The following is a 17,051-nucleotide window of genomic DNA, read 5'->3' on the forward strand; positions in this document are numbered from 1 at the left end:
AAATGTTTCGGTAAGTTAACAACCAAAATAAAGCTGTTGCTTAATCCTACCGATAGCAAGAGTGCTGTCAATTTTTATTGATACTTTTCATTCATAATTTTGCGTTTTAATGGTACCGATTTTTGTCGGTAATTAATAAAATTAGATACAGAATTCCACTACTGGCCCACAATTTGTTTCTTGCAAAAATCACCTAACTCCAATATGAAAAAAAAAGTCGAAAAAAGAAATATTACTCTACTTCATTTCGTTTTTATAAAGGGGTTTTTATTATTCTAATTTCAAATTGAAAATTTTATCAAAAAGTATTATGAAAAGAAAAAAAAAGAAAAGAGCATCCAAATATTTGTGTTTTTTCAAGGTTATTGTATTAGTACATTCTTTTTTTTGGAAAAAATTTTAATGCTTTTTTATTTTATTTTATTTTGTTTCGTTTTTGTTTTTTTTTTAGTTAAGAACTAATAGTTATTCTTTTCTTTTTTATTTCTTGTTTTGTTAAATTATTTATTTCTTCTTTTCTTTCTCACGCCCAGCTTAAAATACTTTTTTTGTTTGTTTTTGAAATTTTGTTTTCAATGTTCAATTTGTTGTTGTGGTTGTTTTTTTCTTCTTTCTTTGTATATATACGAATTACACTAAATATTACATTTATTTAATATTATTTGTAATTTCTTTAATTTTTTCGCTTTTTTCTGTTTTACTTAAATAATATTTCTTTTTTTTAATTATAATAATTTTTTTATATACTTTTTGTTACTGATTTTTTAATGAGTTTCATTATTTTTTTGTTTTTAAAAATAATAATTGATTTTTTCGAGTGTAATTTCTTCATTTGAAAAAAAGAGAAAAAAATACAAAAAATATTTTTTCATTAATATTTATATGAGAATTAAAATTAAAAAAAGAAAACTTTTAAGAATATTATAAGAATAATTATTGTTTACAATTACATATGTATTGGTTGGTTGTTTTTTGTTTGTAGTGTGTGTGTGTAATTAGACTTTGTTTCGTGTTTAAATTGTCAGTTGGTTTTTTTTATGGAATTTTAAAATTACAAATTTTTTCGAATGTCTAAACATCCAGTCCACACATGATTCGAGGTTTTTTATCTCGTTATTTGAGTTTTATGTGTTTTTTTTTATTTTTCATTTGTTTTTGCTGTTTTTGTATGCAAAAAATTTGAGTTTCAATTCAAGTCTGCAGTACTTTATAAAAAAATGCCTATGTATCAGTTGTTGTTGTAGTTATTTTTGTTGTTCTTTTTTTGTTTTATATAAAGAAAAGGTGATGTTATTATTTTAATGCTGCTTTTTTCCACTTTGTTGTTGTTGCTGTTGTTTTATTTATTCCATAAAAAAAGTTATTATTGTTTTCTTGTTGTTGTTGAGAAAGTTTGTTTTTTGTTGTTGTTTCGTTTAAAAACGCCTTTCATTTTCTCAGGCAAAAAATTCTCGATTTGTTGCATTTTTCGCATAGGAATTCATAGCAGGTGATCGTTTTGGTTCATCCAGGGCATAGGAACCTTCATCCTTTTTTCTCATGCGATAAACAATGAACATGACCACCAGAATGGCGCACAAAAGACCCACAACAGCTCCACCAATAACCGCTAAAAGAAACAAAAAAAAAAGTCATATTAATAACAAATTAATTACAAAATTATTTTCAAAATCTCAAAAAACCCATTAATCACTTTCACGCACACATTACGGTTTTTTTAATCTTGAAACAGCAGCAGATTGTTTTGTAATCTTTCCTCTTACTTTGATCAATGTTAACTGAGTAATTCTCAAAGAGGTTAAAGAATATTCGGATTCTTATTTACTGCCATTGCTCTCTCTCTTTACCTCTCTAAAGTACATTCATCATGTGTTGTCAAACAACAACAACTTTTATTATGGTTATATTGTTCATATTCGGAATCTGAATTCTCACTCCACAATAACTGAGATTTGTTTGGAAATTCTACTACGAAAGTGTATTGTGACTCATAAAACATAACATCCAAAAATTAAGTCACAGCTAATTATTATTTTATTTTAGTATCAACATCATGTATGAGGTCTGTCACAGCAGTGTTGTCATCTCTAAAGGGGGTAAAAAGCGCCGGAATTTTTGAAAAAAAAAATATTTTGATAATAAACTGGAATCCGAATAAAGTCCAAAAATATCATAGAAGAATACAACATTATAGAGGTGGGTCAGGGTTGTCAACTTTTCAAGGGGTTAAAAAAAGGTAATATGAACAAGAATCAGAATGAAATTCAAAATTTTGCCCACAGAAACAAATTAGCGGCATTATTGCATGCACATTCTTCTGGAAAGTTATAGCGACAATTGTGGAAGCATTTTAAAGACTTTTGTCCTTTTAGGGAGACAAAGTTGAGGGCAATCAGACATAGTAAATTTCCGATGACACTGGGACTCTGCCTTTACGCGTTTAGTCTTTGGCGCTCCTCGAACGCCCAATGTTACATTCGCCACTCAGAATATATGAAGATCATAGATCTTCTCAATGAAGCCCGTGTTCTTCTACATGCAGACCTCTTGAATTCTGTATAAAGACCTGTGATATTCAATAAGAAGACTTATGACCTTCTATAAGAAGAATAATGGTGTTATAAAAAATACCTATGATCCTCTAAACTTATGGTGATCTTCTTTATGAAGACCTGCGGTCTTCTCTATGAAGAAGAGATTAATTACGACACCAGCAACGGGTTTAAGTATAAAGTATTGCAAATATCTGTATGGGATGCTCGGATTCTTTTAAAGAAAGATGCAGTTTATAGGCTGGAGAATGTACAGACGAGTTCATACGATTTTGGACCAAATACTCGGAAGGATTGTTTTGTTTCTACCTAAGCCCAAAACCGAAATCTGAAGTAAAATTCGGAAGGACAAGTAAAAAACTATCATTCCGCTTTGCCGACAGAGATACATATACCCTCAGCCTATCTGAATTAAAACGTTCATCTACGGACAGATCGACACAATTGTTGAACTTTTGTGGGGGAGGTAACATAAAGAGAAGATCGATATCGGCCATTTTAGAAGTTAAACAAAATTTGGACAAAATATTAGGAGATCCAACGTTTGGACCAATTTGGTTGCCCCGTTCAAGGGATATCGTGCATACCATTTTAGTGACACTTTTTAAATATTGGAGAGAAGTACAGGAAGTTGTCGCTAATCTTCGAACTGAAACTAAGTTTGGACACCTTTTGGGCTGTTTTCTGAAGAAGTATGGACTTGCCTCTGAAAAAGTCTTTACCGTCGTAATTGAGGCAACCAATCCAAGTTGTTGAATTTGTCCCAAATTTTGTGTTTAGGAGGGTTGGCGTTTTTTGTTTGGGATGACGACTACTATTTTGTTTTTCAAAATAGTCAGGCTTAATCCCATAGTCGTTGTTTTAATATTTTATTAAAACAACTTTAATTTATTAGTGGGAAAAAATTCGCGATGTTTACCAAGGGGTAAGGCAGGGAATACTATAGTTTCAGATCTCGCCACAGATCTTCATCAGTTCCCTTGTTTCTTGTTTTTCAACAAGAAACTTTTTATACCCAAGTGTCAATTGCTAGCTCAAATAGATACGTGCGCAAAGAAACACTCTGATCGAGAATTTCTTTGGCACTACCTAAACTCTAGCAACTTCACTTGCAAACAAAACCAAATCTTTCCCACTGTGGGATGCAATATGACATGTATTAGAATGTGTAAAGTATGGACTAAATCGGTCACTACCTTCAAGAGTTATCGTGCGCACAATTTTTCCGAAGGTGGGGACCGATATGGCTTATCTTCGAACTTATACTAAGTTTTGACAAAATATTACAAAGGCCAAATTTTGAACCGAGTCTGTAGATCCGTTCAAGAGTTATTTTGCGCTCCAACCACTAAACGCGGTGTCATAGGTTTTTTTTTAATTTTTAAGCTATTTGCTCAGGAAGTATGGACTTGCCCCAGATGAAACTTGTACCGTCGTATGGGGGGGCGGTGAATACGAGTTGTGACAACAAAAATCAAAGCGATTCGAGAGCAGGTCCTAAACTGAACTTTTCCGAAATTGTGTGTGGGAGGTACCCGAAGTAGTGGACCGATTGAGTCCATATTGGAACCTCATCTAAGTTTGGTAGAAATTACACGATGTGCAAAGTATGGACCAAATCCGTTATTCCCTACAAGAGTTATCGTGCGCACAAGTTTTGCGACAGTGTTTGAACATTTGTGGGGGAGGTACCTGAAGGAGTGGACCTATATGGCCCATCTTCGAACTTAAATCGAATCTGGACAAAATATTTCGATACCCAAAATTTGAACCGAATCGATTGATCCGTTCCAGAGTTATCGTGCGCACCAGCCAGCCAGACAGACAGACAGACGGACGGACATTGCTAGATCTACTCAAAATTGTCTGAAACACATTTCGTCCAAACATACTTGGGGTCTAAAACCATTATTTCGATGAGGCACATTTTTGGTCGTATCAAAGTGTAAATACCCTCTTTAGCCTAAAGGCTGAGGGTATAATGAAAAGTGGGATGTATTACCGACTATTGCTATATCTCCGTTATTTATCCACCTACGCCAACCTACTTTTCATTATTGTAAAGGTGGGATATTCTACTTTCATAGTCAGGCTTTGCTTTTGGAAGTTCCCCATCCAAAGCTGCGATTTTCGTCATTATAATTATAATCGCAAACATGAAGAGTTGGGTTGTATTAGCGACTATTGCGATTAGTAGGTTTTGCTTTTGATATACCCCTTATAGATGCGGAGATATCCGCTTTCCGTTCCGACACCTGAATATTATCCGACCATCACCAAAATCAATAGGCTCTGGGACCCTCATCAACACCCAAAATTTGGCGACGATCAGATCAAAATTGCGACCTGTAGCGTGATTACAAGGTTTAGATGGACATACGGACGGACGGACACACATAGCCAGATCGACTCAGCTCGTCGAGACATTCATTTTGGTATGTATAAGTATGGGTCTACGACCATTATTTCGATGCGTTACAAACTTTTTGGCCAAAGCCAACTTATAATAGTGGTGTAGGGTATAAAAATGCAAGTCGACAAATTTCGGAACGAAATTGTCTGAAGATTTTTATGAAATTTGTTTTGCGATTTTGAACTTGCGAAGCACAATGACAAATTATTGTTCACTCTATACAAACATCTAAACAATCCGTTTTTGTGTGTCAGAGGTCTTCACAAGGGACTTGTTGTACGACCAGGAGTGGCAAACGAGAGAGAACTAGGTAGAAAAAGGTGTTTTTCGTTCAACTAAACAAATTAAATAAAGACAGTGTGGAAATAACCGACAAAAAAAGGTAATATTTCTTTCAATTATGTAATTTAAAAAATCGCGCAAAGGTGCTGTTTAAGCATGTCTGTCGGAACCATATAAAACCAATGTGTTATTCTTTGGAACGGCGGTGCAATTTACGCACATACAGAAAGATCGTGCGTGCATTAAAACACACTAACACAAAGGCATAATTTGCCAATAGTTTAAATGCATTCACATTTTGATCTGTTCTCTTTTTGGTCACCCATGATCTAAAATGACTGATGATCACTATTTATCGGACAAAAACGTAGGATATCTCCCACACAAAAGTTCAACATTACATACATATGTTCCCACAACATCCACGAAGGGACAAGAGAGACTTCGCTCATATCAATGGTGGTGTCTTACGACACCACTTGTTGAGAAGTTTTTCTCGGCTGAAATACACGGGAAATGCAAGCCAACATTACTCTGAGGGGAAATTTCGATGTTCTGGTCGGGAATTGAACCAACGTCCTTCTGAGTGCAAGGGGGACGTGCTTATCACTGCACCACGGTGGCTCCCACATTTTCCATTAACTCACATAAAGCCACTGATCTTTTTAACGCCACAAAAAATAATTGCACAAAATAACGTAAAACTCTGTTTTTTTTTTTCGAATATTTTTGTGGGTTTTTATGCATTTTATTATAGTACTAGCAGACCACGGTCCGCGTTGCTGACCCGTCGTAATGAGTTTTACAATGAGCTTGACAATTCAAAAATAGGCATGTTCTACCTCACTTCTTCGGTCCATTGTCAAACCGAGGATGATTTTAAATTTACCAACAGATTTTGTCTGTAACCTTTCATTTCATTTACGGACTGTCGGATTTTTTCGCCCATTGATGCTGTTTAGGATTTATTATAGTCCAGGTCCCCTGTCTTTATCCTAAAGCGATCTAATTATTAAAGTTAAAAAAATGGTTAAGTCGAATTATCCCGCTTATATGTTGTAGTTTTTCATGGCTGATGGTCCGTTGATCCTCAGCATTTAAGGAAATTTGTAAATATATCGTTTTTCTTGATCAGGAGCGCAACCACCCTTGTCTCGAAAATTAATTTGCAGGCCGATGCACTCATAAGTAGACAGCGGAATTCTATGCAAATGCATATATGGACAGAAACTCGTTTTATTACGAAATAAAACGAATTAGGACCAGACATTTTTGCATATCGTGCATATTTTGACATATTTGTGCATATCTGCATAAAATTAGCATATGCAAAACCATATGCAAAAATATATTCAAGGATTTGTGGTCTAAATATCCCACCAAAATGGCTGAAATTTGGTATTAAGTCTTCGTTAAGGGTACGCAACTTTAGAACTGAAATCTGTCCGCATAGGTCCACGTCTTCATATAGCCCCCGATAGAACGGTACCTACCGATATTCGATATTTTGAAAGTTGTAGCCTCAATATCCCACCGAAATGACTGAAAATTGGTATTTAGTCTTCGTTGGGGGTATAAAACACTCCACCTGAAATTTGTCGGCATAGGTCCACTTTTTATACCCTACACCACACAGTGGTAAGGGGTATTATGTCTTTGTGCATTTGTATGTAACATACAAAAGCAAACGAAATGGACCCATACTTCCTTTTGGGGATATACATATAATCACTTTCTGAGTCGATTTATGCATGTCCGTCCGTCTGTCTGTCCGTCTGTCCATGTATTTTTGTTCGCAACGTACAGGTCGCATTTTTTGTCCGATTCCGCTGAAAATTGGGGACTACTACTTTTTTAGCCATAGGAAGAACGCTATTGCTTTTGGTGAAAATCGGTTCAGATTTGGATATAGCTTCCATATATATTTTCCCCTCGATTTCACGTATTTGCTGCACCAAACACGCTATATACGTCCAATTTTGATGAAATTTTGAATGTGGGACTGAATTCAGTCTACAAATAAGTGTGTCAAATTATATAGAAATCGGGTCAGATTTGGATATAGCTCCCATATATATTTTCGGCCGATTTCACGTATATTCTGTACCACACACGCTATATATATCCGATTTCGATGAAATTTGAAATATGTGACTGAATTTGGTCTAAAAATAAATGTGCCAAATTATATCGAAATCGGTTCAGATTTGGATATAGCTCGCATATATACATATGTTCGCGCGATTTCACGTATATGCTGCATCAATCACGCTATATACGTCCGATTTTAATGAAATTTGGAATGTTTGACTGAATTTGGTCTAGAAATAAGTGTGCCAAATTATATAGAAACCGGTTCAGATTTGGATATAGCTCCCATATATATTTTCGGCCGATTTCGCGTATTTGCTGCTCCAAACACGCTATATAAGTCCGATTTCGATGATATTTGGAATGTGTGATTGAATTCGGTCTGGAAATAAATGTGCCAAATTATATTAAAATCGGTTTAGATCTGGATATTGCTCCGATTTATATTTTACATATTCACAGTGGTGTAGGGTATCATATAGTCGGCCCCGCCCGACTTTGATCCTTTCCTTACTGGTTTATATAGCCCCCATAGAATGGGACCTTCCGATTTTCGATATTTTGAAGGTTGTGGCCTCAAAATCCCACCGAAATTACTGAAATTTGGTATTTAGTTTTCGTTAGGGGTCTAAAACTTCCCACCTGAAATTTCTCGGTATAGGTTCACGTCTTCATATAGCCCCCATAGAACGGTACCTCCGGATTTCTGGTATTTTGAAGGTTGTGACCTCAATATCCCACCGAAATGGCTGAAATTTTGCAATATGTCTTCGTTGGGGGTATAAAACTTTCCACCTGAAATTTATCGGTATAGGTCCACGTCTTCATATAGCCCCCATAGAATGGTACCTCCCGATTTTCGGTATTTTAAAGGTTGTGGCCTCAATATCACACAGAAATGACTGAAATTTGGCATTTTGTCTTCGTTGGGGGTATAATTTTTCTGTTTTAAATTCTCTTCAGACAAGTCAATAAAATAGAGGAATGTATAAGCACAGGAACAACCTTCAAAATACCGGAAATCTTTAGGTACTGTTCTATGGGAGCTATATGAAGACGTGGACCTATACCGACAAAATTCAGGTGGAGACACAACTACAATTGTTTCGAAAAATAATTTTCAAATTCGTAATTATTTTAAATAATTACAATAATTATGCCCCTTCAGAAACTACATTTGTAGCCCATTTTAACCGGGGGCCACCCCTGTACATTACCTGACAATTTCAGAAAAATAGGTTCAGTAGTTTTTGTAGAAAAGATTAAAATTGAAAATTGAACAAGTGGGCGTAGTCAAGTTTTCTTGGCTTAAAAACTAAATCGGTCCCGCCGTTCTTCACTGATGCCATTACTAACGAACGACATTTAATTTTAATTTATAAAGATTGTCTGTTATCTGTCATTTCACGCTTATGAAGCTTTATTTAACCTAGGCATGTCCACGAAATCGGCCAAAAGCCCAAGCTATTCTAAAAAAGCGTTTTTTTGTAATTTTCGACTTTAGATGAAAAATTTAAATATGCGATAAAAGTTTAATCATTAATGTTAGATTCATATCGAGATGTACAGGAGCCAGAATGAAGTCCGAAAATTCTACCAAAGAGTCAAGCATTAAACTGATGGCTTTGGTACAGGCACATCCTCCTGCAGAGACCAACAAGGTAATTTGGTAACTGATACAGATAGTGTACTCAGGATATGGAAAGAACATTTTTCAAATCTGTTGGTATCCAATGACGAAGATACCACAGTCCCAATCCCAAAAGATGGTATTGAATGTATACCGCCCAGCCAAGATGAGGTAAAGACAGCAATAAATCGGCTGAAGAATAATAAAGCAGCAGGGGCCAATGGCTTACCAGCCGAGCTGTTCAAAACCGGAGGCGACACGCTGATAAGGTGTATTCATCAGCTAGTTAGCACCATCTGGCAGGAAGAACGAGTACCCGACGATTGGAACCTGAGTATCCTGTGCCCCGTCCACAAGAAGGGAGATAAGACTGTATGCTCTAACTATAGGGGCATAAGTCTACTCCCTATTGCCTACAAGATCGTGTCAGGGATATTGTGCGAATGACTAAAGCCTATGGTCAACGAGATAATTGGACCATACCAATGCGGCTTTAGACCTGGCAAGTCCACCATTGACCAGATATTTACCCTGCGGCAAATCTTTGAGAAGACCCAAGAGATGCAGATCGACACCTACCACCTTTTTGTCGATTATAAAGCAGCCTTCGAATTTGGTATTCCCGCAAAGCTCATCCGGCTTTGTAAAATGACACGAGGTCCTCAGTTAAAATAGGAAAGAACCTCTCCGAAGAGTTTGGTACCAAAAGAGGTTTCAGACAAGGAGACAGCCTTTCGTGTGACCTCTTCAACATCCTGCTAGAAAAGGTTATACGAGAGGCAAACGTCAAAAGAAGTGGCACAATCTACACCAATAGTCACATGTTACTTGCTTATGCTGATGATATATACATCATGGGTCGATCAGTAAAAGAAGTAACTGATACCCTTAAAAAGGTCGAAGGAGAATCTGCTAAAGTGGGTCTGGCGGTAAACGGTGAGAAGACCAAGTTGATGGTGTCGACGCGCAATGCGTCCATTGAGCTCGGACCGACTGTGGAAGTTGGTTCCTATAATATTGAGGTAGTAAAAGACTTCGTCTACCTCGGCACCTCCGTAAACACAACAAACGACATCAGTAGTGAAATAAAACGAAGAATTGTATTGGGTAACAGATGCTACTTTGGTTTAAGTAAGCAGTTTAAAAACAAAGCCACATCTCGTCAAACAAAAATAACGCTCTACAAAACACTGATACTACCCGTGCTGATGTATGGCTCCGAAACCTGGGTACTTGCGCAAGCAGACATGGCAGTGCTTGGTGTGTTTGAGAGAAAAATTCTTCGAAAGATCTACGGACCAATCTGTGTTGACGGTGAATATCGACGTCGCATGAACCACGAGCTGTATCTGCTATAAAACGACATCAATATAGTTAAACGTATCGAGATGCAGCGATTGCGTTGGCTAGGCCATATCATAAGAATGAGCGATCATGAACCCGCTAAAAAGGCGTATGAATACATGCCACATGGCGGTGCACGCAGAATTGGCAGGCCAAGGAATAGATGGCGCAAACAAGTGGATGATGAGATGAAAAGGCGCGGTATTCCAGAGTGCAAAACAACAAATAGAGAGGAATGGAGATCTCTTCTATAGAACAAATGTTCTGTAATGGGCCAGCTAAGTAAGTAAGTAAGTAAGTTAGATTCATATAAAGCAAGGTATTTATTAGCAATGTACTAAGAGTATTTTCTCAATCAAAAACCGAGGTATTGGCATATAAGAATACACCTATATTACCCTTAAAGAGTCTCAAAAATATAATTTTCATACAAAATTTTAAGCTTTCTGCAAAAAAAAAAAAAATCTCGGCTCTAAGTGGGTTAAAGAGCCTATATTTTGTTCTGCAAGTTAATACCTCCCCAACTTCAATTCTTATATGATTTATTTTGTGAATAAAAATCGTCCTTTGCGGCAAAAAAATCACCATGTTGACATTACTAATTGAGTAGTCGTCACATACACAAGAGCGGCATTTTAGAATGAGAGCGGAGGAGAGTGTATCTCAATTTTATATGAGTGAAAAAATAATACTAAATCTTTGGACAAACTAAGCAAATATTGGTTTGACATACAAATTAAGTTAAGTTGCAGAAAAAGCAAACAATTCTAATCTTTGACATGTATGTAGATGTGTATGTATGTCAGGTCTTGCGAATGATTTGGGATTTAATACGATGGTGCTCAAAACATTTTGTGCATTAGTATCTCTGAGCGAGCCATTCCTTTGCTAAACCAAGGCAGATGAGAAAAAATGGGAACATGTGTTGTTGTTGTAGTCACGTTAACGTATATGGGTGATCTTGGCTGATTTAATAACATTATTCCCTGCAAGCAAAAACTATCGCGGAAGTGACTTAGGCGTGTCGCCCAGGGCGATGAAAACAGTCGCGGCGATATTCGCAGAAGTCACCCTGAAGTGACCTCCGTTGTGAAGAAATGAACCACGCCGGCGTGTCGTCTTGGAAGTCACTCCAGCGACACTTCTAGAAGATCATTTCCGCGATAGTTCTAGAAATTAAAAAAATTTATTTAAATTTTTTATTTTTTATTTCTCTTCTCTTTTAGAGAAATTATTCTTTGTAATTTCCGCCTACATTAATTTTGTCATTTTAAAAATGTGATGTTTTGTTTCCTGACTTGGGAAGCGAACCCGGACCTTCAGAGTGCAAAGCGAGTATGCTTACCACTGCACCACCGTCTCATATAATCATCAGATAGAAAATGTTCTATATTTGTTCAAATGCGTTGAGTCATTAAATAAATGTAAACAATCGCCTTGGAAGTCACTCAGAAATCTCTCCGAAGTGTCGGCATACGCGATAAAACGCAATCACAATAAGGCTATAGAAATTGTTTGTGTAATTCAACAACTATCTTCCTTGGCGTGTCTCCGGCGTGACCTCTTAGGCGAGGGAGTGCGAAACTCACTTCCAATTGCTGGCAGGGTTATTACATTTTTATATGGGGAAATCCCATTCAGTCATGGGTTAAGTCAATTCGTAGCAATTATACTAAAATAATAATTATTATTTTTTTAATATTAAGAGGAAATATTCCTTGGTCCACTCGTTAGTTATTGACCGTGGTAATTGTATGAGTTATATTTGGGAATTGATATTCACAACATGTTATTCACAGTAGAGTTAAGGGATGGAAGCAAGAAGGAATAGAGGAGATTCATTAGTATTCATAATAGTATGTTTACATATAACCGGATTAAATAAATCCACTGTATTTCAAGTGTCAAGTTTTTCATAGAGAATTTTAAATCTGCAAAAAAGCTCACTTTGTGATCTTGAATGTGTTTGAGTTTCCGTTACAAACAAATTGCAATAATGCATTTTGAGAAGTAAATTCAAATTCATGGGGTTTCTACCCGACCTATATATGTATTTTGATCTTGCCATGAGTATATTATTTTTTATCTTTAGTGTTGAGTTCCATATTTCAATTGAATTGTATAAATATAAATAAATACTTCTCTCAAATATGACATTCACACTCTTTCTTTAAACTTTACATTAACACTTTTCGGCTCTTTTGTGATTCATAGGGTTCAAAAATAAGTAATTAGAAAAAATAAACAATAATTTTCTAAATGAATACATACCCGCCAAAATGCCTGGTTGGGCGAAGAAACTCGCCGTTCTATCGTCATCGTTGGCATTCATGATTAGAACCTCGTTGCCTGTAGTTTGATCGATTACTTTAGTCTCCGGTTGCAGACTATTGATGCTGTTCGTATCCAAATCGTGGATGTTAGTGCCTCCTTGAGTATTAATGCCACCAGCTGTTGTATAGACGATCGATGTCGTATGAGGAAAGTACAGAAGAGAGAAAGAAAGAGAGAATAAAAGAACATTTATTTAATTTTATTTTTACAAAAAAGTATGATGTTGGTTTTTTGTTTTTAGATTTCAATGGCTACTAAGTATTGAGTCAGTATAATACAAAAAGAAAATAAAAAACGAACACACACAATTAGTATGACCGAGGAAATGCGGGTGGTTTTTGGGGGATGTTGATGGAAAATACAAAATTATAAAATAAAAACAAAAACAAAAAAACACAAAGCTAAACAAAAGACTAATAAAACAATAAAATAGAACAAAAGAATATAAAATTTACATTTTACTAATATAAATCAAAGCAAAATAAAAAAAGAAAATAATATTGAAATCTACATACACATAACATTCACACATTGTTAATTAAAGCCACAAGCATTTGTACGTTAAACATTTATGAACATACATATTAACATACAGTCGAACTCAATTATAACGATTCTTTTCGATTGTAAATTTCTTTGGATTTATTAATTATTTAATATTTAAATCATTTCTATAATAAAATCATAGTTTATAACACACTATGTTCATTTTAATTGCGTTCTACTGTATGATAAAAAAATACTACTACACCAATACCAAAATAAGAACATGCTATACCAATTAAAATCAGATAATTTTGCTGACAACTTTATACCTTCAGTCTATGGAAGTAAAAAGAAAGTTACAATCCGATGCCGCCCATGTGAATAATTCTCTATAATAATTGTTCCACAAAAATCCCTTACGGAACAAAGGAGACTTCTCTCATATCATCGAGTGCACCCCGTTTCATATTCAGGGCAATCATGAATATTTCCCTTGGAATTTTCCATACGGAAAATAATTTTAAAAAGTGATTTTTTAATCAATATTTTAAAACTTTGAAAACTACGAGAATCGCTTTATTATGGAATATTCTCGCAAAATTGACAAAAATATTCCCTTTTTGGACATAATATGGGAATTAAGCAATTGTGAAATTGGGGAAAGGGAACATATTCCGCACGGAATTTTTATTCATGATTGGTTAGGATGGTCGTAGAGAAAATCTGATTAAACAGAAACTTATTTTATCACAAAATAAAACGAATTAGGCCCAGAAATTTTTGCATATTTTTACATATTTTTACCATATGTAAAAATATATACAAGGATTTATGGTCTAAAAAACCCACCGTAATGGCTGAAATGTGGTATTAAGTCTTCGTTAGGGGTATGCAACTTTACACCTGAAATTTGTCCGCATGGGTCCACGTCTTCATATAGACGTCATAGAACGGTACCTCAGGATTTCCGATATTATGACGGCTGTGGCTTCAACATCACACTTAAATGGCTGACATTTTGTATAAAGTCTTCGTTGGGAGTATAAAACTCTCCAACTGAAATTTGTCAGTATATGTCCACGTCTTCATTTAGCCCCTATAGAACGGTACCTCCCGGTTTTCGGTATTTTGAAAGTTGTAGCCTCAATATCCCACCGAAATGACTGAAATTTGGTAATTAGTCTTCGTTGGGGGTATAAAACTTTTCACCTGAAATGCTCGGTATAGGTTCACATCTTCATATAGCCCCCCTAGAACGGTACTTGCGGAATTCTGGTACTTTGAAGGTTGTGGCCTCAATATCCCTTAGAAATGGCTGAAATTTGGTATTGAGTCTTCCCTGAGGGTATAAACTTTCCACCAGAAATTTATCGGTATAGGTCCACGTCTTCATATAGCCCCCATAGAACGGTACCTCTTGATTTCTGGTATTTTGAAGGTTGTGGCCTCAATATCCCTTCGACATGGCTGAAATTTGGTATTAAGTCTTCCGTGGGGGTATAAAACTTTGCACCTGAAACTTCTCGGTATAGGTCGGTCCACGTCTTCATATAGCCCCCATAGAACGGTACCTCGGATTTCTGGTATTTTGAAGGTTGTGGCCTCAATATCCCTCCGACATGGCTGAAATTTGGTATTAGGGGTTCATTGGGGGTATACAACTTTCCACCTGGAATTTGTCGGTATAGGTCCACGTCTTCATATAGCCCCCATAGAACGGTACCTCCGGATTTCTGGTATTTTGAACGATGTGGCCTCAATATCCCTCCGAAATGTCTGAAATTTGGTATTAGGGGTTCCTTGGGGGTATAACACTTTCCACCTGAAATTTCTCGGTATAGGTCCACGTCTTCATATAGCCCCTATAGACAGGACCTCCGGATTTCTGGTATTTTGAAGGTTGTGGCCTCAATATCCTTCCGATATGGGTGAATTTTGGTATTATAGGTTCCTTGGGGGTATAAAAATATCCGAAGTGTGGACGAATGCAGTATTCGGTTCGAGCACTCCAGCCACTACATATAGTGCCATATGGGTTTTTTACAACTTTCGGGCTGTTGTCTCAAAGAGTATGGACTTGCCGCTGAAAAAACTTTTACAGTCGTAGTTTAGGCAGCGAGTGCAAGTTGCTTCAACAAAAAACAAAGTGACTCGAGAGCAAGTTTTAAAGTAAAGTTATCTAAAATTTTGTGTGGGAGGTACCCGAAGGAGTGGACAAATATAGTCCATATTCGAACCTGATCTATATCTGGTACATATATTAGAATGTGTAAAGTTTGGACCAATTGGACCAAATTGGTCACTCCATTCAAGTGTTATCGTGCGCACAATTTTTCCGAACATTTTTAAACTTTTGTGGGGGAGGTACCTGAAGGAGAGGACCGATATGGCTTGTCTTCCAACTTAAACTAAGTTTGCACAAAATATTACAAAGACCAAATTGTGGACCGAATCTGCAGATCCGTTCCAGAGTTATCGTGCGCCCCAACCACTACACCCGGTGTCATAGGGCTTTTTTTGCAACTTTCAGGCTATTTTCTCAGGAAGTATGGACTTGCCCCTGATGAAACTTGTACTGTCGTATAGAGGACAGTGAATAGAAGTTGCTACAACAAAAATTAAAGCGACTCGAGAACAGGCCCGAAATTGAACATTTCCGAAATTTTGTGTGGGAAGTACCCGAAGGAGTGAACGGATTGAGTCCATATTGAAACCTTAAGTCTGGTACACATTTCACAATGTGCAAAGTATGGACCATATTGGTTACACCCTTCGAGAGTTATCGTTCGCACAAATTTTCCGACCATTTTTGAACTTTTGTGGGGGAGGTACCTGAAGGAGTAGACCGATATGGCCCATCTTCGAACTTAAAGTAAGTTTGGACAAAATATTACGATAGCCAAATTTTGTACCAAATCGGCTCATCCGTTCGAGAGTTATCGTGCGCACCAGCCAGACAGACGGACGGACATTGCTAATCGACTCCGAATTGTCTGAAGCACATACTTGGGGTCTAAAACCATTATTTCGATGAGGCACAGTTTGCCCGTATGAAAGCGTATATACCCTTTCTAGCATAAGTGCTGAGGGTATAAAAATTGTACACACAAATATGTTTGTACCTATTGTTGAAATATTTGTTGCATAAGAAAATATGTAAAATGTATTAATTTTGCATATGCAAAAATTTATGCATTTTGCATAATTTTGCATATGTCATATGTTTCGATTGCAATTTAATCAGAAGCCAAAAATATCCCAAAATTTGACATGAATCGGACCGAAAATAGGGGTTGCATAAAATTCCACTGTCTAATGATTGCCCTGATTAGCTCAATAATATGGGATCTAATGTTTATTGCCGTACTGCAAGGCTGTTATATATTAATACATAGATAATATTTCGCAGAAAATATAAATTCATTCCATATATTTATGTTAAATTCAAACTGAAATCAACCCTGTTGCTGTTTGGACCTTTTTAACACTTCAATACTTTTTTCCCAGAAAAAATGCAATTCTTTCTTCTTTCTTACAATTCGATTTTATGTCAAGAATAAATATAGTTTTCAATTTTCCAAGAAACCATAAACATATGTATCGATGTCAGTATGTGCGGGTGTGTAATAGGAACTACATACCAGATTCTTATGTCTTGGGTATTCACAGACACACACATACATATTATCACATGTACATATTTTGTAATCTATAAATTTTCATTTGATACAGTTTCATGCTACACAATTTATTCCCAGATTCAAAGTTATTTGCACAACCAACAATCTGTATGCTTGTTCTTCTTCTCCTTTTTCTTTTGCTTTTGTCAATCAATGCCATGGAAATTTATTTATGTATTTTGAACAACAAAAAGGAGGAATCTTTCCAAGAACTGGAAACAACTAACACAACAATGGAA

General features: G+C 36.1%; 1 protein-coding gene across 4 annotated transcripts in view; it reads right to left on the reverse strand.

Moving 5' to 3' along the window:
• Window positions 1-245: 245 nt before the first annotated feature.
• LOC141386503 (uncharacterized) overlaps window positions 246-17,051 on the reverse strand; it is a 755,573-nt gene continuing 738,767 nt past the window's right edge. For all 4 annotated transcript variants that reach the window (XM_073955083.1, XM_073955081.1, XM_073955084.1 and 1 more), the window contains exons 6-7: window positions 12,584-12,763; window positions 246-1,609 (exon numbers count right to left, since the gene is read on the reverse strand). In XM_073955083.1, coding sequence (XP_073811184.1) covers window positions 1,437-1,609; window positions 12,584-12,763 — 353 coding nt within the window. In that variant the 3' untranslated portion in view covers window positions 246-1,436. The remainder of the gene's footprint in view (window positions 1,610-12,583; window positions 12,764-17,051) is intronic.

Source organism: Musca autumnalis, unplaced genomic scaffold (genome assembly GCF_047663935.1).
Source record: "Musca autumnalis isolate F117 unplaced genomic scaffold, ASM4766393v1 scaffold_5, whole genome shotgun sequence".
NCBI lineage: Eukaryota > Metazoa > Arthropoda > Insecta > Diptera > Muscidae > Musca > Musca autumnalis.